Here is a 27,690-nt window from a genome sequence, read left to right as displayed (position 1 = left end):
ACATGCTGGACAAAATGCTTAGTGGCATTTCATCCATATTTAGATTTTGAGTTCCAGTTCTGTCAAGGTTGGCTTTGTCTTTCATCCTTTCAGGGTTGATAAAATAAGCATCAGTTGATAAAATAAGCATCCATTCAGGGTTGATAAAATAAGCATCATTACATTAAGGTCGATGTAATTGACTTCCCCATTCTTCAAAATTGCTGGCCTTGTGTCAAAATAAGAAGGCATTATTAGAACAGCTATGATGATGGGATCAGAAATTCAGTTAAGAGTCCAAATAGTTAGCAGAACTTGAAGCTGGTTTTTCAGACTTTATACAAATGGACTGAAGAAAGCAACATGTGATTTGATGATGAAAAGTTTTCAGCAAATCCTTATCAGTTTTTAGATATATATATATATCAGTTTTCAGTCTGCATATATGAATACAGGAAAAATTACAAACTCCCAAAAATGTGCAATATCTGGAAACTGTAATGAGAATGTGGTTAAGTGTTTAAGATAGGCTCACAAACATAGGGTCATAGGCTCAATTCCTAGACTTGATCATTGAACAATACATTTCATTCCACAGTACTTGATTCATACTCATCTGAAAATGGGTACTAAAGATAATTGAGAAGGGTGAGTTGACCCTGCAATGGACTGATGCTTAATTCAGAAGAGAAATTCTCAGCCTCTTGAACACCACAAAAAATAAAGTAAGTTTCAGTTTAACTGGCTCAAAAAATAAAAATGATGGCTTGTTGTTCCATATGCATACAACTAAATTAGAAACAAAAGGAAGAGGCAGACAACAGGCAGGATACATCATAAGAGCATATCAAACTAAAGAACAAGGAGTCATGCTGGCTTTTGAAAGATATTTGTTCTTAATCATATTAACTGTTGCTCACAAAAATGCTCCTTTTCTAATGTCAAGTTCACAACTGAATTACAAAGAACCTGCCAATCATTCATAAAAATAGTCGTTTCTATGGAAGTGTTTTATTACAGGAATAGGTTGAAATTACTCTTTACTATATGACGGCCATTTATTTCTGTGCTTGATTCATATATTACAATGCTTTTTTGTTGCATCATATGTCAAATCAGTTTCTGTTGTTATTGTTGTTTAATCCATGGTCTATCCTAATTGAGAAGACCTACGACCAAAAAGTTTTCTTGATGTGTTAATAGATCTATAACTTGGGCCAGCTTAAAGGCATAGTCAGACTGGGCACTTGCTCAAAAACCTCACTGGTCAAGGGGCCCAATTCTGATCTTTTGCCAGTGCCACTGGACTGGCTCCTGTGCAGGTGGCACGTAAAATACACCATTTCGAGCGTAGCCATTGCCAGTACCGCCTGACTGGCCTTCGTGCCGGTGGCACATAAAAGCACCCACTACACTCTCGGAGTGGTTAGCATTAGGAAGGGCATCCAGCTGTAGAAACTGTGCCAAATCAGATTGGAGCCTGGTGTAGCCATCTAGTTCACCAGTCCTCAGTCAAATCGTCCAACCCATGTTAGCATGGAAAGCGGACGTTAAACGATGATGATGATGATGATGTATGTTGTGGGTTGCTGTCAATAAGAAATACTGTAGAACTCAGTGCATTGATCTGCCTGGGACCTATAAAGTTGCCAAGACAGCCCTGATTATAACGACATTGTTCAAAACCCTTTCTTTATTAAATCAGTAGAGTGTGGTTTAAGGGAAGTTACATAGTGTATCCAGTAGATTAAGTTATTGCATAGCTTGTTAGCTTTTGTTACTACAATTGTTTCTGCTAATGAATATTGTCTGAGTTAGAACAGTATTCCAACATCTTAACCTTAGAGCCATTGCAAAAACTCAATGCACTGAAACACCTTAGAAGGATTTAGAGCAAACTTGAGCACTGGAAGATCCATATAGTCACTGACTATCCAATTGCAAAATGTTATTGTTATTATTATTCTTATTATTATTATTATTATTATTATTCTTCTTATTATTATTATTATTATTATTATTATTGTGTTCTTAGGTAAAGTCAAAGTACTTCAAAGTATTCTTTGATCATGCAAGCAATTACTCGCTTTGAAAATATCTTTGTTTGGTGATTTATGTTGCAATATCCATTTCTGATATTTACATACAATAGGTTTCTGCATAATAAACCTTTTATTTTTTTAGTTGTTTCAGTCATTGGACTGTGGCCATGCTGGGGCACCACCATGAAGGCTTTAGTCAAACAAATCAACCCCAGTACTTATTTTTTAAGACTGGTACTTATTCTGTTAGTTTCTTTTGCTGAACTGCTAAGTTACAGGGACATAAACAAACCAACATGTGGTGGGGGACAAATGCAATACAAAAACAAAGACACAAATACATACGTACATACATATACATATGCATGCATACGTATGTATGTATATATGTATGTATTTGTGTCTTCGTTTTTGTATTGCATTATATATACACATATATATATATATATACATTATATATACATTATGTATACACATATATACATATACATTATATATATATAAGTATGTGTGTGTGTGTGTGTGTGTGTGTGTGTGTGTGTGTGTGCATGTATGTATGTACATATGTATGTATATTTATACACACATACACATTATGTGCTTCTTTTAGTTTCCATCAAGGAGATCCACTCATAAGGTTTTAGCTTTCCCTGGGCCAGAGCAGAAGACACTTACCCAAGGTAATGCATAATGGAACTGAACCCAGAACAGTGTGGTTGGGAAGCAAGCTTCTTACCACACAGCCATACCTGGTAACAGGAGACAGAAACTCAAAACAGAAGTTGCAAAAATTGTAAATTCACAGAAGCAATCTGGAATTAAGAAATGAGAGCAAACAAAAGACTTGTTGAAATTATTTACAATGGAAACAAGAAATTCATTAAAATATAATGTAATGAGCATTCTTTAAAATATAATAGGCTAAAAAGGGATTATCATATTAATAGGAATATCTCTTGCAGCTACTGTAAAATTCATTCTATTTACATCAGTAAAAATATATTCATTTACTCAGATAACTGTAAGCATAAACACGCTCATTTATGTACCCACTTCCTTACAGTCTCACCCTTGTTGCAGTCGTACCTGTTCACACTTATTTTCTTGACACAAATTTTGTTTTGTATGTGAATCAATAGAGAAACATATTGATATATATATATATATATACATGGGCATAAATATACTGGCATAAATATTCAAGCTTATGCACTTACAGAAAAAAATAAATAAATTTGTTGATTTTAAATAAAATATGTTCATACACATACAGTGCATAGTATATGAATGTCTATATAAAATATATAAGAATCCATGCATGCATGTGTGTATGTCCCTGTGTGTGAGTGTGTGAGTATGTGTATGTATGTGTGCATGTGTGTGTGGAAGTATATAAGAAAGCTGCTTATGCTGATTTATATATACCACTGCATACATTTATATATACCACTGCATACATTTATATATATATAAATGTATATAAAAAATAAGCATGTATATCTGTATAAATTTACTCTTATTACTTTTATGTGCACACATTTTATGATGCAACTGAAAAATATTGTAATATATGAATCAAGTTTCTTTGATTACATTTACTATTTCATATTCGGAGACGTGTTACCATTTTTATTAAATTTTCTACATCTGTAACTTTAACTTAATGAAAAACAACAGAACCACATCTCTTTCTGAAATTCATTTATTTATTTATTGATTGATTGTTTTGTTTATTTAGTTAAAGTTGTTGGTTTATTTTTTTATTTTATTATTTATTTATTTATTTATTTATTTATTTATTTATTTGAGAAATGTTCTTTAATAAAGAAAGTTCTTTCCTTTCCTTTACCACATCAAGTTAGAAAACGGCAGACTATGAAATTATTTATTTTCAACTTTAGAGGCAGAGTAATGGGTGGAGGATTACTGCATTTATTTGTGGCAAACACTCATGATATGATTTTAAGTTCATATATTATATGTATGTGCACACAAGACAGATACAAATACCGTTGCATACTCACATTTTCATACATATTCATATAGGTACATCTAACTTGACTGATTTTCCAATGTGTATATATTTTCATTGACATACTTTCATTAAAAAAAAAATTCCTAAACTTGCATATATTTGTACAAATAAAATAAATTTGGTTATTTCTTTTTTCATTATTGTTAACTATTTTTGTTATAAACCAAGAAAATTTCACTGAAGCATGTTTAAATATTTTATCTATTTCCTGCTTCACTGCTATATATTAAGGCCAGGAGGATTTTTCTCTCTTATTCTTGACACTTAGTTATTGTATGTTCCAGGATTGGCATATGTTTCATATTATTCAAGCTAGAATGAAATATAAATTTAAATAATATTTTGTAAATAAGAAAATAGTTTTCTTTTCTTTTTTATTAATCTAAGGTAGCTTTCCTTCCCAATCAAGAATAGGAATTAAGTATTGAATAATTATTTAACTGGAAATTAACAGATTTCTAAGCGTCCTCTTCCGTCGTCATTTGCATACATGCACCCACTCTCTCTCTCTCTCTCTTTCTCTCATTCTCTCTATATTTCTCTCCCTCTCTCCCCCTTTCTCTCTCTAGTTCTCTCTCTCTCTCTCTCTCTCACACACACACACACACAGATGCACAAACAGACAGAATAGATTGTATGTGTTCATTTTATTCACATAGATGTGTGAGTCATACACACACTTAATGATAATTATGTAATGCATATACAGCAAACATAATTATATACATTTTTATTATATATATATGTCTATGCATTCTCCCCCTTCTCCCCCCCTCTCTGTACATAATTCAAATTTTACATCTAAAAATTCAAATGAGGAAAATGGCTTTGAGATTAATATAGCAGAGTTTATTTATTTGTATAAACTCCATAGGCTTAGGAGTTTCTTGAGAGACATTTATTCAAGTTGTCTGGGCAAGAATGCTAGATAACATTGTTAGATCTGAGAAATCCTCTCAGTAAGTTCAGATGATGAGCTTCAGTACCTGTTGGTGGAAATCAAAAGAAGCTGACTGATGTTTATTTTCAAAGGAAGGACACTCTCACCGGACCCCAATGACATCTAGCCTTTTTTGTAATTAAAAATGGTTCAACAAAAATTCTGTCCAGTATTTGCATTTTTCCTGTCATTCTTTCTGTTCAGTGACTGTATTTATGGGTTAGAATATAAAATGTCTCTGATAGACATAACACACATCTTATTGCTTCACTGTTGCTGAGACATTCATTATTTTGTTTGTATACTCCACACTATCATAACTTTTTTGACTCTGCTGTTATTCAGTTTCTAGACATGCTACCATAAATAGGTTATGCATTCCATTTCTGGATATAAAAATATGTGTAACCTATATTGGTGTGCTGGTTATAACTACTCTTAAATGTATGCTCTATGAGTATAGCTCTTTCTGGATACTGTCATTTATTTTATGGTGTTATAATAACTTTGGATATTACTGCCTGAGAATGTATGTCTGATTCAGTAAACAATTCTGTGTAGGTCTGAAATTACAAGTTGGCTGTTGAAGCAAGAGCTTGGAAGATAAGGATTGGCTAGTTATGAGGTTTTAGTTGTGTTTAAATGATATGAGGTGTTATTGCTCAAGCAGGAATTGAAAAGAATTGGACATTATGCTATCCAAAATCTTATCTAACACTAACATTTAGGTTTTAGCTACTCTTTTTCTTTTTAACATGTTTTCTATACAGTAGGTTAAAACTTGAAATTTTCTTCTTTTTACTTATGCTTTCTCTCTCTGTTTCTCTCTCTCTCTTTCACACACACACATACACATATATATGCATACATGTTGTATGTACATGTGCACACGTATATATGAGCGCATGTCTGAGTGCATGTATGCATGTATACTACATACTTTGGGTACACACACACACACACATACACATATACATGCATGTGTCTGCTCATTTTATTATGTCAGTAATTGATTGTACAAAAGCATGATGAGCTGTGTTATTGTTAGTTCCTTTTGTCTACAAATTCTCCATACACTTTACACCTTCAATCTTGTACAGATTAAGTAATCCCTTAACTTGAAACACAGGTAAGGTTTAAAATGAAGAAGGATATCTGGCTGTAAAACATTGCCTCTAATGAAATATTCATCCAACTTAAACAAGCTTGGAGAAAAAGCCAGGTGTAAAATGAGCAAGTACACACAAACACACATACACTAGCTAATACCTATAGAAAGAATTGGGTTTATCTCTGTTTCTTTTCAGTAATATTTATGTGTGGCAAAAAAATTTTTGCTTCAACCTTTAATCTATTATGTTGTTGTTTCATTTAGTTTTTTTTTTACCCCAGTTATATTTATTGTTTTTCCTATCTATTTATCAATCTGATTCTTTATCTGCGTGAATCTCTCTCTTTATAAACATGTGTTTGCATATGTGTGTATATGTATACAAGGTTGCAGAAAATGTGGGTTCAAGTTACATGGTATCCTTCAACTTTTCCCATCCAAGATTTTTTCCATTCAATATTTTCATGCCATAATTTATAGATTTTTCTATTTCAAGTTCCACCATTAAAAACAGCATATTTCATGTCTCTCAAAGTTTCTAGATTCTTATGACATAAATTATATATATATATATATATATATATATATATATATATATATATAAAATCTATCGCCATGATAGATCGCTAGCCACTACACATTCTTTTTTTCTCTCCTTGTTTCTTTCTGTGTTCCGTTCTGTGGAAGAGCGTAGGCTCGAAACGTTAAACACTTTTTCACTTCCCAAGCGTTATACTAATGCATCTGTTTGTTGTCTACACCACCTGTCTTCATCTTTTGTTTTTTTTTTGTGAAATCTCCCTATATATATATATATATATATTTATATATATATATATATATATATATATATATATATGTGTGTGTGTGTGTGTGTGTGTGTGTGTGTGTGTGTGTGTGTGTATGTATATACACGTGGCTGTATAGTAAGAAGCTTGCTTCATAACCACATGGTTCCAGGTGCAGTCCCACTGCATGGAGCCTTGAACAAGTGCCTTCAACTATAACCTCGAGCCAACCAAAGCTTTGTGAGTGAATTTGGTAGACAGAAACTGAAGTAACCTGTTGTGTGTGTGTGTGTGTGTGTCTCTGTGTGTGTGTGTGTGTGTGTGTGTGTGTGTCTCTGTGTGTGTGTGTGTGTGTGTGTGTGTGTGTGTGTGTGTGTGTGTGTCTGTGTGGGTGTGTGTCTGTGTGTGTGTGTGTGTGTGTGTGTGTGTGTGTGTGTGTGTCTCACCACCACTTAACAACTGGTGTTGGTGTGTGAATATCTAAAAAAGTACTGGAACCGATACATTTGACTAAAACAAATTGTTCAAGGCAGTACCCCAGCATGGCCTCAGTCTAATGACTGAAGCAAGTGAAAGATAAAAGACATACATACATACATACATACATGCATGCATGCATGCATACATTCATACATACATACATACATACATACATGCATGCATGCATGCATACATTCATACATACATACATACATACATACACACACACACACACTTACGCGCACGCACATGCGCGCGCACACACACACACACACACACACACACACACACAGGTCCCATTATAGCAAAGACATACATCAGCATGAAAAGTCTAAGATTTCATTTCTGAAATACTTCTGACACTTCAATAGAATATGCAACTGTATACTTATCAGAGAATACCGAATTGCTTCCACCTACACTACACCTTACCTGCACCTTCAACATTAAAGTAACTAATGTAACTGCCTTCTTAACCAGATTAATTAAGTAAATAGCTAGTGTGCACCTGGCAGATATTTCTAATGAGTCTGCAATTTCTTCTGACTTCATTACTTTAATAGCCTTACTTAATGTAGTTAACATCAATACCTGTCTTCTCTGCTGGGTTCATTTGGTGTAATTTCTTACTTACTTATGGCCCTTATTCAACATTATTATAGCACTTTCATTACTTTGTCCGTCCTCTATCTCTGGCCCTGTTTATAAGTGTGATATCAGATAGCTGCTTGTTTCTTTGATGACATTTTAGTTCATAAATACACACACACACACACACACACACACACACACACACACACACACACACATATGCTAGCTTGCTATCTTGCTATATCAATGCTTTTCATTACTCATGCTCACAGTACTGAACATAAGCAAGCCTTCTACTTTTGGCTTCTTCTGGCTAGTATATACTTGACATCTTCCTTCCTGCACAGCCTTTTCTATGTTGCTTCTTGATTCTAATTTGCTTTCACTTGTTCTGTATAAACACTGTCCACACTACTCTTCCACCATGCGGACACATACAGACACATATACTCATCACCGTATATACACACATGTGCTTAAACACATCACACTTCAAACACACATCACTCACATGCACATGCACTGCGCATATATATATGTATGTATGTATGTATGTATGTATGTATGTATGTATGTATGAATATATGTATATATATATGTGTGTGTGTATATATATATATATATATATATATAGATAGATAGATAGATAGATAGATAGATAGATAGATAGATAGATACATTTCTTTTATTAGCCACACAGGGCTCAACGAAGATGGGACAAATACAATGTAGAGCTTTTCTTTTTGGGAGGGGGAAGGAAGGAAAAAAAAAAAAAAAAAAAAAAAAATTGGTGGTGTCGATCAAAAGGGATCGTAGGAAGGGAAAAAGGGGCAGTTCGATCAAAAGGGACCGAAAAAAAAAGAAAAGGAAAGGCCGATCAATAGGGATCGTGTATCACACAGTAATGTTCTCGTGTAAAAAGAGGGGAGGACAGTTTAGGTTTAGCCGTGGAAGGAAAAGCCCACGGAAAAGACCACGGTAACCTTGGTCAATATTCTCACTGAAGAAACTATAACAGTAAGTGACTCTCTTTTGCCTTTTTGTTTTATTTTTTTTTTCTTGTTCATAGGGTTATGCTCAAGATGGCTCCGTCGTTCACACGTGCCATCCTTGCTACATTCACCCATCTTTTTTTGAAGCATTCACTAGACAAGACTTCCCTTTCTACTCTCAACTTCCTCTTCAGGTGATACTTGAAGAAGTTGATGAGAGATTGCCCAGAGAGGAAAGTCTTTGTCTCTAGACCTTTCAGACGCGTCCACCATACACATTCTTTCGCCATAGCCACAAGTACGATGAAAATAGCTCTTCCTTCCCGTTTAAAGGAAGGAGGCGCGACAATATTCACGATAGACTCGGCTGATAGACCGACTCGTCCCACACGCGATAGCAGTTGTTCGACGTAAGCCCACAGCTCGGAAATGGTGGGACACTGTACGAGTGCGTGCAGAACGGTTTCGTCGCTCTGCCGGCATCTCGGACAGGTTGGCCCCGTGTTTCTCGAGCCATGCCTGTAGAGCTTATCCCGAACGGGTAGTGCTTCTCGATAGCACTGCCAGGCCAGGGATCTCTGGAAGTTGTCCATAGGTCCCGGCCCGAAGGTCGTCTTAAACAGGCGGGTCAGGTATTCCTCGTCGACGCCCAGGTTCACCCCGAGATCGTCGTCGTACCTTCCCTCCACTAATCCACTATAGAATGCGTTAGTTGTGATGCAGTCGCTCAAGGTTGACCCGGGTTGTTGGAGTTGCCAAAGAGCAGCGCGACACTCGCGGTGCCATTCGCCCTTCCTCGGCCTCTTCTTGATCCATGACTGCAGTTCGGTCATGGAGACGAGCTGCGGGAAAGCGCGCCGCACAAACGGTGACCACACCTGTTCACCGCTGTCTACGTAGAGCCGGAGATGTCGCAGTCTCAGCGCGTGTCTGCGAGATAGACAGATAGATACATATATATGTGTGTGTGTATAGAGAGAGAGTGAGATACATAGATAGATGTGTACATACATAATATATATATGCATACATACACATATGCACAAACACACACACACATGCGTGCGTGTGCACACACATACACACACACAATAAGCTTCTTTCAATTTCTGTGTACCAGATCTACTCACAAGTCTTTGGTCAGTCCTGAGCTATTGTAGAAAAGCAGGTTATACAGAAAGTAATGTGAAAGCAAGTATAACTTTTTTTATTAACTGATATAGGAGGTCATTCATATTAAACATGTTGATAGAGTAACTCTCCCTCTTTACAGAGATAATCAACATAATTTTCATCAAAAGTAATGCATATGTACCATCATTGAATCTGTCTCTTGAATCTTCTTTAAACATTGAGGTGCCCTTAGTATTTGAGGTGTCCAGAATGAGGGGAGTTCATTGGGTGCACTTGGGTGGAGTTTCCCCACTTTTGGGGAATTTATTGTTTGAATTTTTATTGTTAATTGTTATTATTTTTCACTCTTTACATGCACTGTATCTAAGTCCCCACTGTCTTTGTATTGTATTGTCCTTTACTTTTGTGTACAGGCCTTGTGGCCAATAAAAAAGGAATTATTATTGTTGTTGTTGATGTTTTGATTGTCATTATGACCACCACCACCTCCACCACCACCATCATCATCGTTATTATCTGTGTCATTAAGGTAGGGAGCTGGCAGAATCATTAGCACACTGGGTAAAACACTAAGCAGCAATTTATCCATCTTTAAGTTTTGAGTTCAAATTCAACTTCGGTCAACTTTGCCTTTCATCCTTTCTGAGTCGATAAATTAGGTACCAATGAAATACTGGGGTCAATGTAATCGTTTAGTCCTCTCCCACCAAAATTTCAGGTATTCAGCCTTTAGCAGAAAGAATTATTTCTATTATTATTATTATTATTATTTTTATTATTATTATTATAAATAAAATCGTATGTTGGATGTTTAAGATATGATACAGTAAAAATAAATTCAAAATTAGGGTGAAAGAATATTTTCAGGTTATATTACATTATTGTATTAAGGACATTTCCACAATATATATTTAACCATCCAATGTAAAAATTTCATACTAAATTAAGTACGTTATAAATAGTTAGCTGAAGAATGTTACATCTGAGAATGGATTTGATTTGGTAAATTCATTTATAAAGCATGTGGGTGTGCTTGATGTTAGGATAATGCATTACATTTATATTTCAGATCAAGAGGTTTTTAAAAGTCATCAATTAACAACCAAATATGTTGAGTATTAAATTAATAGTTGACAGTTCAAAGTTTCACTCAGTGATAAAACTGATTTACGTATATATATATATATATATATATATATATATATATGCATAAAAACATACATACATACATACATACGTACATACATACGTACATACATACATACATACATACGTACATACATGCATACATATGCATCCTTTTAAGATAATAAAATGATGTATTGCATTAAATATTGAGTAAATGAAATAAAATAATGTTAAGTATAGGATAAGATTGCAGAAATTAGAAATTAAAAGAATCAATTGGGTGTGCATCATATATATATATTATATTGATAGTGGAGTATCTAATTAATCCTGTATATATATGTGTGCACGTATGTGTGCGTGTGCATGTGTGTATTTGATGTATATTTATATATGCATATTATATTTGCTATATATATATATATATATATATATATTAGATTTCATATATATATATATATATATATATATATATATATATATATATATATATATATATAATATATATATACATATATATTACACTTGATATGTGTGAATGTGTGTGTGTGTGTGTTTATTTGTATGTGTGTGTATAACCTTGGATGTATATATTATATAGGCAAATGATCATATATTCAGAAACTTTAAATGAAAGATTTCTGAAAAAATTCCATAAGCTTTCTCAGGAATTTAACTTACAGGTATTGGGTGAATCAAATCTTAAAATAATCAAGTATCTCCATGTTACTTTCACTTCAGCCAAAACAATTCACTGTTTTTACCTTTCAGAAAACCTATGGAGTTACTCCATTACGTTTTAACTTACTTAAAAATACCTTAAACAAATTCATTACAAATATATCCTTACATATCTCTATCCCCTCCATTATTGAAAATGTGTTTTATGATGCTTTTTCCACAACATAGTAAATTCAATGAATAGTTTAAACATATATAAGATCCAATTAAATTGCATTGCAAAATATAAAACTATAAGTTGGATAATATATTGGTTTAGCCTTCCTTTCAACCAAGAGGTTTCACGCTCCATGGTGAAGAATTTTTAACTGTCATTAAATTGCTGACCATGTGTATTTAAAAATTTTTAATAACTCCCTGAGCGTATCTTATTCAACCATTCTAAATTCAGAATAATCTTTGTCTCGTAATAACTGATTCAATCTATACAATTTTCCTATTATCTGGCAGCCTCCAGCTTGTAATTGTACATACATGAATCAATGTCTATTAAAATGTTCATTTACTAAGAAAGATATCATTTACTGCGCCAGTGTCAAAACAAATCTTACGTCAAAACCATATACCAAATTATTCTAAAGCTTGCTATTTTCAGCATCTTTATTCATTTCAGAACTAACTTAAAATCGGTGACACAGGTTGGTAAAATTTCCTATGGAGTCTCAAAAACAATAATATAAACTTTGAAATGAAGTGGAAATTAATTTGCTTGACCAAATTTTACAAGCATGCTTTACAAAACTATATACGTAAGCATTATCTTGTTTGATGTGCACTTGAGAATCTTATGAAATGTTGTTTGCAAAATGTTTTCTTCATAAGAAACCGTCTGAACTGATTTCTAGTTATTTGCACACATTTTTAATGCTAACTTTATAATCTTATATAAAAAAAATCAATGATAGTGACATACCCTTGTGCTTGAGACAAATTTCAATTCAATTAGAATGGGTGAGTTCTATCTCACATTTTATACTTGCTTCAGTCATTGGACTGTGGCCATACTGTGGCACTGTCCTGGGGTTTATTCAAAGAAATCAACCCCAGTAGTTATTTTTCTTCAAGCCTGGTACTTATTCTGTTGGTCACTTTTGGTGAACTTCTAAATTATAAGGACATAAACAAACCAATGACAGTTGTCAACAGGTAATGGGGGACAAACACAAAGACCCACACAAAGATATACATTCATACATGTGTGTGTGTGTGTGTGTGTGTGTGTGTGTGCAATAGGCTTCTTTTAGCTTCCATCTACCAAATCCACTCACAAAGCTTTGCTCAGCCCAAAGCAGCAGTAGAAAGCAGTCGCTGTGGGTGCCATGCAGTGAGACTGAGCCCAAGAATACATTGTTGGGAAGCAAGCTTCTTAACCACACAAACATTCCTGTGCCTATGATGTAGCAACACCTGCACCTATACACTGCAAACCCATGTACCTTCTTCTTCTTCTTCTTCTTCTTATTATTATTATTATTATTATTATTATTATTATTATTATTATTATTATTATTATTATTATTATTATTATTATTATTATTATTTTATGTTTGACTTTTGTTTTGCATTTGTACAAGTTGGATCCAAGTCTCACCCAGAGACCTCAAGAGACAACAAGTTAGAAGTTCATGTAGGTGTTATTCCTAGGGTACCATATATTTGGATTTGTACAGTTTTGTTCTAGTGAATGTTTAAGAAACCATAAGAAAATTATGTGTTTGTTTTAAAATTTGAGATCACATAGACAGTATTTTACGTAGGATATGGGCAGTTCCCATGAGCACTATCTTTTGAACTTCAGCCATTTTGGGGTTTCCTGGTATCTGAGCTAGGTAGTAATCAGCCCGTTTCGCTGTCATTCCTAGGGCACCTATGACAATAGGTATTGTTTTCGTCTTCAGATTCCACATTTTGCTAATTTCTATTCCAAGATCTTTATATTTGGTCAGTTTTTGGTAGGTCTTGACAGATACGTTTATATCGATTGAGACAGTCATATCAATGAGGAGGCATGATTTTTGTCTGAAGTCATTTTCAAGTACTGGGGGTGGTTTGTGTTCCCACCAGTTTTTGTTATGGGGCAAGTCCAGGTTTTTGCATATTACCCAGTGAATATATTGTGCAGCTCTATCATGCCTGTTGAGATACTCTGTAGGCGCAAGCAGACTGCACATGGAGACAACATGATCGATAGTCTCATTTTGTTGTTGGCATATACAACATAATGGGGAGCTGCAGTTCTTTAATATGTTGGCCTGGTAGTTCTTTGTAGGTAGGCATTGATCTTGGGCTGCTATGATAAACCCCTCTGTTTCTGATTTCAAGCCAGAGGCCATTAGCCATTGATGGGTAAGGGCTTTGTTATTATTATTATTATTATTATTATTATTATTATTATTATTATTTTCATATACACTCAACAGATTAGACTGTTGGAAAAGAATCCTAACATCGGGCTACAACAAGTAGCCTTAGATGCCAAGAACATTCTTAAGTATCCTAGCTGTCCCTAATAACACTGTTTTCTAGAGCTGTACTAAACCGGGTTTTATGCCTATTTCCTTTATCCATCTGTTCAAATCTTTAGGGATAGTTCTTAATGCACCTATAACTACTGGGATACATTTTACCCATACATTCCATAGTCTCTGTAATTCAATAGCTAAGTCCTGGTACTTTGCTATTTTTCCTATACCTCTCATTAATTTTTTCATCATTTGGGACAATCAATTATCTGGCATTTTCTATTCTCTTTATCTACCAAATCAGGACTTCTAGCTTCTATTACTCTGTCAGTCTGAATGTTTAAGTCCCACAACATCTTGTATTTTTTACTTTCTAGTACTTTACTAGATTTATGTTCATACCATTTATCTATTATTATTATTATTGTTCAGTAGTTTTATTTTTATAACGTGCTTTCACTTCACTACCGAGCGCAGCTCTGTGCGCCTTGGGTATGTGTTGTGGTTTGCTGTGGTGCTCTTATGGTTACTGTATTGAAAGTGTTTTGCGTAGGATGTGTGCAGTGCCCAGTAGTGCAATTTTCTGTATGTTATATGTATTTGTAAGTCCTGGTGTTTTTGTTATGTATTTGTCTGAATATTTTTTTATTATACCTAAGGCACCTACTATAATAGGAATTGTTTCTGTTTTTAGATTCCACATTCGAGTTATCTCTATTTCCAGGTCTTTGCATTTTGAAAGTTTTTCCATTTCTTTTAGAGAAACGTTGTCATCTACTGGTATTGATACATCAATTAGAAAGCATTTTTTTTCTTCATGATCTTTGACAACTAGTGCACTGGATGAAATGTTTAGTGGTGTTTCGCCTGTCACTATGTTTCTACAACTGGATGCCCTTCTTAACACCAACCACTTACCAGTGTACACTTGGTGGGATTTTTTTTTTTTCTTTTGTGCCACCAGCATTAGTGGGTTTGCTAAGTAACTTGCAAGGCAGAAAAATAACAAGAAAAAAAACAAAGAAAGAAAAAGGAAAAAGATCCCTCAACTAAGAGGTGGAGTATTTGAATGGAGAGAAAGATGGATTCGTGCCAGAGACAATCACAGTTTTTTGCTTTAGAGAAGATACATGGCTAAGTGGAAGTAGCTGGGTAGAAACCTTAGCCCATCTTTTGTCTTACATATCATATAACTTCATATGACTTCCTCAACTCCTTTCACATATTTATTCCTTATTTACTCACTAAATGTACCCCTAACTTATCCCTTATTATAAATTTGTTTGTTATTTAATCATGCAACTATCTCCTTATTCAATTAACTCTATATTCATTTAATTATTCAATCACTTAGATACATTTATTCATTTAATTATTTAATTAGTTATTTATTTAACCATTTATTCTCTATATTTATACTTCTATCTTTTATTTATTTAATTACTTATTGAATTATTAACTATCTAATTATATAATTACTAATTATTTAATCACTCATTTCAATTAGTTCTCATAAACACACCCTTATATTGATCTCATTTATAAGTAAATACCACAAATGATCTTATTCTGTTTCAGTGGTTACTTCCAATTATCTCAAGTTAATTATAATCTGAGAATTAATTCTTCATTCCACAGCCAAGTTTTGTTTTACTTTTCTGCTGCATCACACTGCAATGTCTTACACATTACTAATGCAAGATATTGCCCAACCACTGGGATTTTGTTTCTATTTTTTCTAACCAAGAAAAATTGTATTTAATACCTTACTTCGCAATTGCTTTTGTTTGTTCACATTTGAGACAGGCATGGCAGTGCAAGTTAGGAAGTTTGTTTCCCAACCAAGTAGTTGTGAGATCAGTCCCGTTGTACGACACCTTGAGAAAATGTTTTTTACTATAGCCCCAGGTGAACAAAAGCTTGTAAGTGGATTTTGTTGAAAGTAGCCTATCATTTATGTATGTATCATCATCATCATCATCATCGTTTAACGTCCGCTTTCCACGCTAGCATGGGTTGGACGATTTGACTGAGGACTGGCAAGCCAGAAGGCTGCACCAGGCTCCAATCTGATCTAGCAGAGTTTCTACAGCTGGATGCCCTTCCTAACGTCAACCACTCCGAGAGTGTAGTGGGTGCTTTTACGTGCCACCGGCCCGAGGGCCAGTCACACATAAATGCATATATATATATGTATTTACATATATATATATTTATATAAGAAAATGAGGTGACAAAGGAATAAATGATTATCTTATGCGTTTCATTAGCTTACAGCTGTTTCTACAATTAGATGCAGTGGACTGAGAGTCAAGTGCCTGAATAACATACTAGAGCTTCATCAGAGCCTTAAATATTTATATGTATGTGTGTGTATGCATATGTATAAGTTGGTGTGGGTCTGTTTGTCAGTTCCTTTAAGGTAAGAAGCTCCTCAAAGGCCTTATCCCTCAGCACTTCTTGGATCTGAAGTCCAATGAAGATGCCCTTCTTGAGCTTAGCAGAACTCAGAGCTGGGAAGAGAGTGCACAAGTGTTGGAAGGCAGTGCCATTTTTGTCCATGGTTTTCATGAAATTCTTCATTAAACCAAGCTTGATATGAAGAGGAAGAAGCACCTTGTTAATGTCCATCAGAGGATTTTCTTGGACACTGTGTTCACCAGGCATGAAAGTGCTCCTAGATCCCAAGTCCTTCTGCTTGTAGTGCTTGGATACAGCCCGACTGTCCCAGAGACAGAGAAAGTAACAATACTTTGTGAAACCTGCTTGCATACCCATAAGGAGCCCAATGACCTTGAGGTCCCCACGGATACTTCACTGGTACTGGTTGTACTTGACAGCTTCTGAAAGGAGCTCTGTATTGTTATATGACTCTTTCAGATGGACTCAGTGGGCAATGGGAATACTGGGGTATTTATTCCCATTGTGCAGGAGCACAGCCTTCAGACTTCACTTGGGAGAGTCTATGAAAAGACGCCAGTCTGAGGGATTGTGTAGGAAACCAAGGAAGATGAACAAGCCAGAGACATTTGTGCAGTAGCACAATCTGTTCCCCATGTCAAATAGTGAAGCAAAGTCCTGGTTCCATGTCCTGATAGATACAGATCATGGGCAAGGTGATTCAGGTCTTCCTGCATGATTCATTACTACTTGCTCCTGAAAAACAGAGACATAATCTTCAGAAGAGATCATCTTGGCAGAATCTTCCCCTGAAGGCATTTCTTCATCTGATGAAAGAAGAAGATCTTTATTTTCTGGGAGTGTAGAGACAGGGAGATCATCTGAGTGGGGAACGGGTCTCATAGCTAAGGGAAGGTTGAGATATTTTGATGTTTTTTCTAGAAGGAGCATTGAAACCTGTTATATTTGCTAGACAACAATAACAATCATCTGCATGATTTCATGGCTCTCTCAGACCATTGGGACAGCAGAGTTGAAGGCTGCTTTTTTTGCTGTTAAATCATGCAGTTAGTTCATTGTAATAGGGTTTACAACAGATGTGTGGGGCCCAGAATTTGTCCTGATCTCCAATTTTACAATCAAAATAATGAAAGTAAGCAGTTCTCAGGAGGGAAGTAATTGTTCAGCACTGTGCAACTGTCATGAAATCCCCACACGCATAGCAGAATGAATTTGCCTTGTTGATGCTTCCTCAGTGTTTTGAAGTGCTTGAATCCATTGTATAGATATATATCATATGTATTACAAAAATCTGGGAAACAAAATAAAGACTGACCATATATATGGTTGTGGAGGCACATAGCTTAGTGGTTAGGTTGTCAGCATCATGATCATAAGATTGTGGTTTCGATTCCTGGACCGGGCAATGCAAAACATTTCATTTCACGTTGCTCCAGTCCACTCAGCTGGCAAAAATGAGTAATGTTGCAATGGACTGGCGTCTCATCCAACTGGGGACCACATACGCCATTGAAACCAGGAAACCGGGCCCATGAACCTGGCTAGGCTTTAAAAGGGTGCATTTATTTATTATATTATCATATATATGGTTATGTGAATTGTTGCAAAATCATAATAATGTATATCTCAAAAACTAGAAGTGATGAGTGAAAAGTGGTTTTGTATTTGAAATCAGCACCCCAAAATTAGGCTAGAACAACTATTTCTATGTTTGCCTCAATTTCTTTGTAAACTAGTGTAATGAGAACAATGCAGTTACTGCAATCCCAATTATAAAAAAAATGGATGGAATGGTTACGGTTGAATAACTTTTAATCATATAGGATGGTCATAGATGAAATACTACAATCATGCTTGTAGTGCATTGACCTGAGTCTAAACAGCAACAGCAGCAATGACAACAACAACAACTGTATAACCTAAAGAAATTGCTGTTACATTTGTGGTTGAAACAAAGGCAGAAATCAATTCATACACCACATTAGTTTACACTAAAGTCTCTAATAGCTGTCTTTGTGAAGAGTAACAACCTTTCTAGAAACAATGTTTCTTTCTCTAAAGTAATTTCTCAGTTAAGATTACTTGATAGGCTTTAATACAGTGTAAAGGAAACTGAAATAAATGAAATTAAACAAATAATAATTACTTAAATACTACTAAAAAGCATGTCGCAACACATTTAGTCTCATAAAAAAAAAAAACAGAACCATTAAGCTGATAGCAACAACAATTTTATAACAATTAAGTGAGTACACTTTATTGAATTAATAAAATAATCATTAAAAGTAGGATAAAACAAGACAATACATCCTCAGAAACAATGCAGAGATAAACAAAAAAAAAACCTGCTTGAAATTGAAAAGCAGCAACAGCTTTCTATGTCATTTCTGGTTCTAAGAATTTTACATACATGACAGATACACAAGCTATGATACTATATTGGGAAGTTTAAAAAAATAAGCTAAGCTAAGAACAATAACTCAAGTGGGCCAATGATATACATTTAGATAGATAATTTAAAAGTTGTACAGAATGATATATGTAAATATTCTTAATTAAGTGAAATCTCTTTCTTAGACGGTAGAAGAAAAACAAACTAGTAATGACTATTAGTAACTCCAAAAGAGATATAATTTTAATAGAACTAATGATTAATCTCACAAAATTACTTCACATGTTAAGCAAAGAATCTGATTTCTGTAGACAGAAGGACAACTATGGACAAGTTTTAGTCTTATTGGATTTCACCACCATAATATACTTTACAAATGCCTGCTTTAACCATTTCACAGGTTTTTTTTTTTTTAATGCAGAAAGGTGCAGCCATGATTATATGGTTACGAAAACTGCTTCAGGATCATGTTGTTATTATTTCTGTCTCACTGCAGAGAACTTTGAGCAAGCATCTTCTACTACACCCTGGGTCAACTTGTGAGTGAATTCAGTGGAAAGAAGTTGCATGGAAACCTATTTTGTCTGAGTGGACATATACATACAAAATAGGTTTGCCCGCACACACACACACACACACACACATGCATACACATACATATATACATACATACATACATACATACATACATACATACATACATATATATATATATATATATATATATATATATATATATATATATGGCAGGGGTCATGTGTGTGTATATAGTCCTTTGTATATCTGTATATCATAGTTAACGATACATCATAGGCAAACTTCAGTTAAGATCTTGTCCCAGTGTATTTAAAAATACAATATATATATATATCAGAAGCAAACACAAATCACCCTAGCAGTGTCCACTGAGAGGGTAGTTTTATTTCTACTTCATTGGGCTCTGTCAGTTGTATGTACTTACAATCACCTGCATTCCAAGAAGAAATCTGTCACCACTTATATGGGAAAACAGAAAATAAATATTCACTGATGTTTGAAATAGCTGTCCAGCTGAATTAATATTCATCATGTGCAACAGAAGTGCTAGGAGATAAAAATTTTCCATCTGAGCTCTTTACATAACTTTTTCATTAATAGCATGGTCTCTAAGAAATTCACATTGTTGGTTGTATACAGCACCTGTGAAAAACATCAAGTCTGTTGTAAATGCAATCTGAATTTTTTCGTGTTTCAAGGCAAAGATAGCATTTGGCTCCATAAGTGGTCATGTCAAAGCATAATTTTCCCTGTACACTGAGCAGTCATTGGAAAACATAATTTTCCCTGTACATGGTGCAGTTACTGGAAGACTACTGTAGCAGCCATCAACTTCTCTACCACTTTTACAGGAAATTTTGTTCCAAGATAGAGATCTTTGATACATACTTCAGATTCTTATTTCCAATCTTGATAAGATAGATATAGTCATAAATTGGTGGATATAATATTGATCTTCTCACAGGTGATACAAAGTTCAACTTTTCTGTATTTGTATTTAAAGTAGATGTTATTTCCTGTGCAGTCTTTCTACATGATGGCTTAGCAAAGTAATACCATCAACAAAATGCATGGTTTGCAGCTTCTTGTGCACGCATTAAATTTTGTTTACTGAGCTGCTTAGTCTTTGTCATAATGAATTTGATACAAATTACCAACAGAAAACAAGTGACATGGGGCTAAAGCAGCTCTGTATTCCCATCTAGTGTTCTAATGTTGTCAGAGATTCTTTTTAGTTATGCCACAAGATGAATAATCATCTGCAGTGGCTCCCAATGATTACTGTTAAAAGCATTCTTGAAATCAATGAAATTTATGATAAGAGGATGCTGGAATTTGCAGCACTGATCAATAATGTTGCACAGGGTATCTTTAGAAAGTCACTTGACTTGCTAGGAATAGCAGTCAAATGTTCCTTAAATCACATAAAAAGAAGGAAAACTTTGGATAATATAGTCTAAGGTACACTGTATCTGAATAGAAGATTGGGTGGGCATGGCCAGAGAGCTTTTGATCATGGGTCTGCTTGATCAGGTCTGGTTTAAGTGAAAAAAAAAACAGCTTATTCTTAATTGACCTCCGTTTTTTTTTTTTTTTAATTGTGTATGGACATCATCACAGTTCATCTTTGTCTAGAATAGCCATTGTTCATTGTTGGTACTCCGTCACTTATGACGACAAGGGTTCCAGTTGATCCGATCAATGGAACATCCTGCTCGTGAAATTGACGCGCAAGTGGCTGAGCGCTCCACAGACATGTGTACCCTTAACGTAGTTCTCGGGGATATTCAGCGTGACACAGAGTAACAAGGCTGACCCCTTGAATTACAAGCACAACAGAAACAGGAAGTAAGAGTGAGAGAAAGTTGTGGCGAAAGAGTACAGCAGGGTTCGCCACCATCCCCTGCCGGAGCCTCGTGGAGCTTTAGGTGTTTTCGCTCAATAAACACTCACAACGCCCGGTCTGGGAATCGAAACCATGATCCTATGACCACGAGTCCGCTGCCCTAACCACTGGGCCATTGTGCCTTCACAGCCATTGTTCATACATGAACTTAATTTCTCTGGTCAAGCCTCCACATTGTTGTTGAATAAGAAATGATTATCTCCCTTGTATTAACTGTCAACTAAGAGACGTCAGATGGGTGAAGGAACTGTTATTTGTCTTGAAACAGGAGCTTCAAAATCTTAGTTTTGTTTAAGTTTCAAATCACAGACATCATATATGTCAAGAAAACCAAATGAAACCCTATCAAACTATGATAAACCTTCATAGAGAACTTGCATTTTTCTCTATAGTTAACCATAATGTACCTCTAAAAATTAGGTTTCTTTTTTATTGTAGAAGTAATTACACTAGACCAGTGGTTCTCAATCTTTTTTTTGCCTATGGAGCCCTTTGATTCCTATTTTACTCTACTGGACCCCATCTTTATAAAATGCTATTATATTTTTATCACTAAATATTATTAGGAATTGTATTTTAAAGATGTTGGTTTGTTTATGTCCTTGCAAATTAGTGGCTGAGCAAAAGTGCCAGAAAGAATAAGTACCAGGTTTGAAAAACCCTATAGGAGTAGGTTTGTTTGACTAGACCCTTGAAGGTGATGCCCCAGCGTAGCTACAATCTAATCACTAAAACAACGAAAAGATTAGAGGAAAATATATGACAGGCTTCTTTCAGTTTCCATCTACCAAATCCACTTGTGAGGCTTTGATTGGCTCAGGGTTATAATAGAAGGTGCTACACAATGGGACTGAACCCCAGACTGTGTGATTTCAAAGCAAACTTCTTAGCCTCACAGCCATACCTGCGCTTTCACTAAATATAGATTCCATCGTTACATTAACAGGTAATAAAATAAATGTCAATTGGATTAACCTCATTTATTTATACAAGTCAATGAGCACTTCTGCTTCTCCTCTTAGAAAAACAAAACCATTCAAGAGAAGTATTTTGTTGCTATTGTTTAATAAAATTGTTTATTAATACTCAAGTATTCAAAATGTTTGTCTTCAATGTGAGTCAAGATAATTTTCAGATCTCACATATTTTCCAGTTTTACATTGATTTTGTAATAGGAACTAGGTTATTTGTCTTTATGTCAGTTCAATTACCAGTTAATTCATCAATCTAATTAACAATTAATTATTAAGCTTGGTTTAGTATAAATCTGTAATGCCTGCAATGCAATCTTGTCAGATATTTAGATATTTTATGTGTGCGTGTGCGTGTGTGTGTGTGTGTGTGTGTATGTGTGTGTGTGTTAAACTAAAACACCTCCTTGTTGTTTATATACCTGTCTTCGTCTTTTGTTTTTCTGCAAATTTCAACTATATATAGAAAAACATATATATAAATAAATATATCCATGTGTGTGTGTGTGTGTGTGTGTGTGTGTGTGTGTGTTATCATTTCCTAGCTGACATGGGTCGGACAGTTTATTAAGATTTGGCAATGGCAAGAGCAGAGCTCCATTGTCAGTTTTGGCATGTTTTCTATGGCTGGATGCCTTTTCTAAAGCCAGCCTCTCTACAATGTGTACTGGGTGTTATTTTTGTACTACTGGCTCTAGTGGTGTTTCCAAGTTGCAAGATAGAAAAAACAAAAAAACAAGGGGGGGAAAAAGGCATGAGGTTTTAGGGAAGAGGGATGGCTTTTGTGCCAGGTGCTGAGAAGGAAGCTAAAGTGCAATAAAGAGGCAAGTACTAGTGTTTTGATGTACAAGAGATAGATACACGGCTATTCAACATCAAAAGGATGAATAGTAGTAACTGGGAAGAAAATGAAGCTGGGAGTGATGGGCTGGCGGAGAAAATTGTCAAGGTACAAGAAGGTGAGCATAAGAGAGGATACAGTTGGTGGATCAAGAGGTACAGGGAATGTATATATGTTTGTGTGTATGAATGTATATATGCTTGTATGCATATGTGTGAGATGTTATTTCTACATTCATTTATATATATATATAAAGATCACAATTCTCATATATATATATATATATAAGGAATACAACTCTCATACATATATATATACATGTATATGTCTCCAGTTATATTTTGTAACAAAACAGCTTCAAGTTGATTTTCTTTGTACATGGGATATTAAAATTGCTGTTGAAATAGATTCTAGGGATCTGAATTGATTTGAATGTAATGCAAAGTTCCTTGAATTATTCTCCCTTAAACAAAAGAATTATTGATGTCTTCCATTTTATTTTGTCATGGGAAGAATTATATTTAAGTCCTATTCTTTTTTTTTATTCAATCCATTGATTTAACTTTTCTTTCAAGTTAGCTGTTGCTATACAGAATGTTGACACTTAAAAAGCAAATAAAAGAAAGTAATAATTTTCTTCAAACAATTTTATTTTCCTATAATTCTATATGACATTATCCATCTTACTAAATTGATAAAATGATAATTTTATCCTTCACAAGATCTACAGTGACTTCTTTGTTATCAGTGAGAAAAGAAAATTATCAATAAAATAAAGTCAAATGTAGAACATTCACACTTTTCTTTCAAATCCTTTTCATTGACTAAATTAGACTTTGTCTTTAGTGATATTTCTGTTACAAATACTTGTACTTTTATTGTTTCCTTTTTATTAAAGTATCATTCATATTTTAGATGTGTTTCAACAATTAAAATTGTTCATTTTACTATTTAGGATCGTCTGCACTTACTACAATGTTTATTTTCAATAAAAATATCATTTCTCTGGTGGTTATGTTTATTTCATTTATTCAATTTTTTTTTTGTCTGTATTATTTATATTAATAACTCATAATTGTAAGACTCAAAATATATTGTTGCTTTCTTTTTATCTCTCAATTGTCTTCTAATTATTTCTTCCTCTCTTTTACCTCTCGCTTTCTTTTCATTAAATTTTTTAGCTATAGCAAGATGATAGAATGCAAAGAAGAACTGGAACAGAAACATTTGCATCTTCTACAGATATTAGACAGTGAAAGGCAGGCGAAATGGCATTATGTCCAGCAAACAGAAGAACACACTGCCGAAATTAAGAAACTTAAAAACGAGGTTAGTCATTAATCTCATTCAAGAATTTTAAGTAAAATTAAAAATCAAACTTCCTTTCTTATAAAACATGTTTTGCAGTTGTAATTCTAAAAAAAAATTATTTTTAAGATATCATATTTTGGATGCTTGGTTGCTTCTTTTATCTCTGTTTATTAAGAGATAAAAAGAAATATTTTACTTTCATGTCTTCTAAATAATAAAAATGATAACAATGTGAAATAATGTTTTCAACTTTATCTTCTACATCTAACAATTTCAAAATGTATTACCATACATCAAACATGCATATTTGAATACAACTCACCATGACAGCTGTTTACGTTACACAGAAGCTCTGTGCATTATTTGACTTTTATCAGTATTTTTTTCTCCACAAGACACAGAATCTACTGTTTATGATTCCATATGGTACTCTTCATTTATGCTATATATTTCCATTATCCTTCATAATATTATTTAACAGATTTTTTATTTATATTTAATTGTATATTGTGAAAGTGAATATGCAAATAATTGTATATTTTAATCCATTTTTCTACTGATTCTTCTATCAATATTAGCGATGAAATGAGTCAATTTATATGATCTGTGAAACACGTTTGTCAGCCCATTGGTTGACATCAAACATCAAGAATTTTGCTGTAGCACCAAGACAGTTTACATAACTGGATAAGAGAAACTGATCCCACGGTAAATGTTACATGCAATCAAGTAGTGTTACATACAGGGGCAGATTTGTTACCCATCTATAAACTACCGAGATTCTGATTTTACAACCTCTGCTCTTTGGGAAAAGACCAACTATGTTCTGCAATAATGGAACTAACAAGGTTTATTTGGGTTTTATTTGTAAAACAACAATTTAATTTCAGAATTGTAGCTGTTTCATTGATTAAAGAAATATATGAAATCTTTTTCCTTTTCTAGATATATTAAAATTTCTTGCTTTATTTAGTACTTTTGAAATTATTTCTGTGTTTGCATGTATAAATGCGTGTGTGTGTGTGGCTTGCATGCTCAGTATTTGTGTATCCTTTTTCAGATATTTTATTGTGCGTGGAAATCCTGTTTGGAATAATTAAGCTGTATTTCTGTTATTTTAGATTATTTTGACTGAATTATTTTTAATGTATGGCTTATTAAAAAGTTGAACTTGTTCACTGGATGTTTTGTATGCTTTGCAAGAGAGGAAAGACTTGCTGGAAAGTACTTCCCTATTCTTTCAATTCTTCATAAAATGATTACAAAATAACATATTCTTTTTTTTCCAGTATCTATTTTCAATAATTTAACTTTTAATTTAAATTAATTTAATTCAGTTTTAGCTTTTATCGTTTGTACATTCACTAACATCTCTATTTCAGAAAGTTCATTTCCTTCATCAGTATGAAATCTTTTAGAGAATTAATTACACTAAAAAAATACTTGAAATACATTATAAAATAGATTTTATAAAGCATAAAGAAGATTGATAAATTTCTAGATTCATAAATAAACATTTTTAAATCAAAAAATTATTTTAAAAAATTTAAACAGTTCTTAATTCACTTAGATTGAGAGTGAAATTAATGTACAAATTTTTCAGGTTTTTTTGTCTGATCAGTACACTTAGACATTTTCTCAGCAAAATTTTTTTCCAATTTTAAGCAAACAATATATTGGAAAATGTAATGTAAAGATTCCTGAGAAAATATTTCAATCTTAATCGCATCTGTTTATGGTACCCATGGCTAATTCATGATAAGTTTTTACTTATATTTTAGCATTATTGAACTAATTACTTGTGGTATATAGTTACCCTACTTTATATTTTAACTCAAGGGCCCACAACCACCAGGCTAGGGACCAGTGTTAGACTGTGGGTAATTTGGTACTGAGATGTATAGACTGAATAGATTAAATTTTGTTTTATTTTATTGTCTATTGCAGCCTGAAGGGTGTTTTTACATTTATATGTATTATATACGCTATATCTATCTATCTATCTATCTATCTATCTATCTATCTATCTATCTATCTATCTCTCCGGCTCTATGTAGACAACGGTGAACAGGTGTGGTCGCCGTTTGTGCGGCGCGCTTTCCCGCAGCTCGTCTCCATGACCGAACTGCAGTCGTGGATCAAGAAGAGGCCGAGGAAGGGCGAATGGCACCGCGAGTGTCGCGCTGCTCTTCGGCAACTCCAACAACCCGGGTCAACCTTGAGCAACTGCATCACAACTAACGCATTCTATAGTGGATTAGTGGAGGGAACGTATGACGACGATCTCGGGGCGAACCTGGGCGTCAACGAGGAATACCTGACCCGCCTGTTTAAGACGACCTTCGGACCGGGACCTATGGACAACTTCCAGAGATCCCTGGCCTGGCAGTGCTATCGAGAAGCACTACCCGTTCGGGATAAGCCTACAGGCATGGCTCGAGAAACACGGGGCCGACCTGTCCGAGATGCCAGCAGAGCGACGAAACCGTTCTGCATGCACTCGTACAGTGTCCCACCATCTCCGAGCTGTGGGCTTACGTCGAACAACTGCTATCGCGTGTGGGATGAGTCGGTCTATCAGCCGAGTCTATCGTGAATATTGTCGCGCCTCCTTCCTTTAAACGGGAAGGAAGAGCTATTTTCATCATACTTGTGGCTATGGTGAAAGAATGTGTATGGTGGACGCGTCTGAAAGGTCTAGAGACAAAGACTTTCCTCTCTGGGCAATCTCTCATCAACTTCTTCAAGTATCCCCTGAAGAGGAAGGTGAGAGTAGAAAGGGAAGTCTTGTCTAGTGAATGCTTCAGAAAACGATGGGTGAATGTAGCAAGGATGGCACGTGTGAACGACGGAGCCATCTTGAGCATAACCCTATGAACTAAAAAAAA

General features: G+C 34.5%; 1 protein-coding gene across 11 annotated transcripts in view; it reads left to right on the top strand.

The window, feature by feature from the left end:
* Positions 1-27,690, top strand: part of LOC106876029 (ras-specific guanine nucleotide-releasing factor 2) — a 577,714-nt gene that overhangs the window by 252,424 nt on the left and 297,600 nt on the right. For all 11 annotated transcript variants that reach the window (XR_016238462.1, XR_016238460.1, XR_016238461.1 and 8 more), the window contains exon 3: positions 24,673-24,820. Coding sequence is in view for 7 of the 11 variants with exons in the window: in XM_089342317.1 (XP_089198443.1) it covers positions 24,673-24,820 (148 nt within the window). In the remaining 4 variants the exon portion in view is untranslated. The remainder of the gene's footprint in view (positions 1-24,672; positions 24,821-27,690) is intronic.

The sequence above is a fragment of the Octopus bimaculoides genome, chromosome 2 (genome assembly GCF_046866305.1).
Source record: "Octopus bimaculoides isolate indiv1 chromosome 2, ASM4686630v1, whole genome shotgun sequence".
Classification (NCBI taxonomy): Eukaryota; Metazoa; Mollusca; class Cephalopoda; order Octopoda; family Octopodidae; genus Octopus; species Octopus bimaculoides.
The sequence above is the reverse complement of the archived record's forward strand: the minus strand, read 5'-3'. Positions and strand labels throughout refer to the sequence as shown.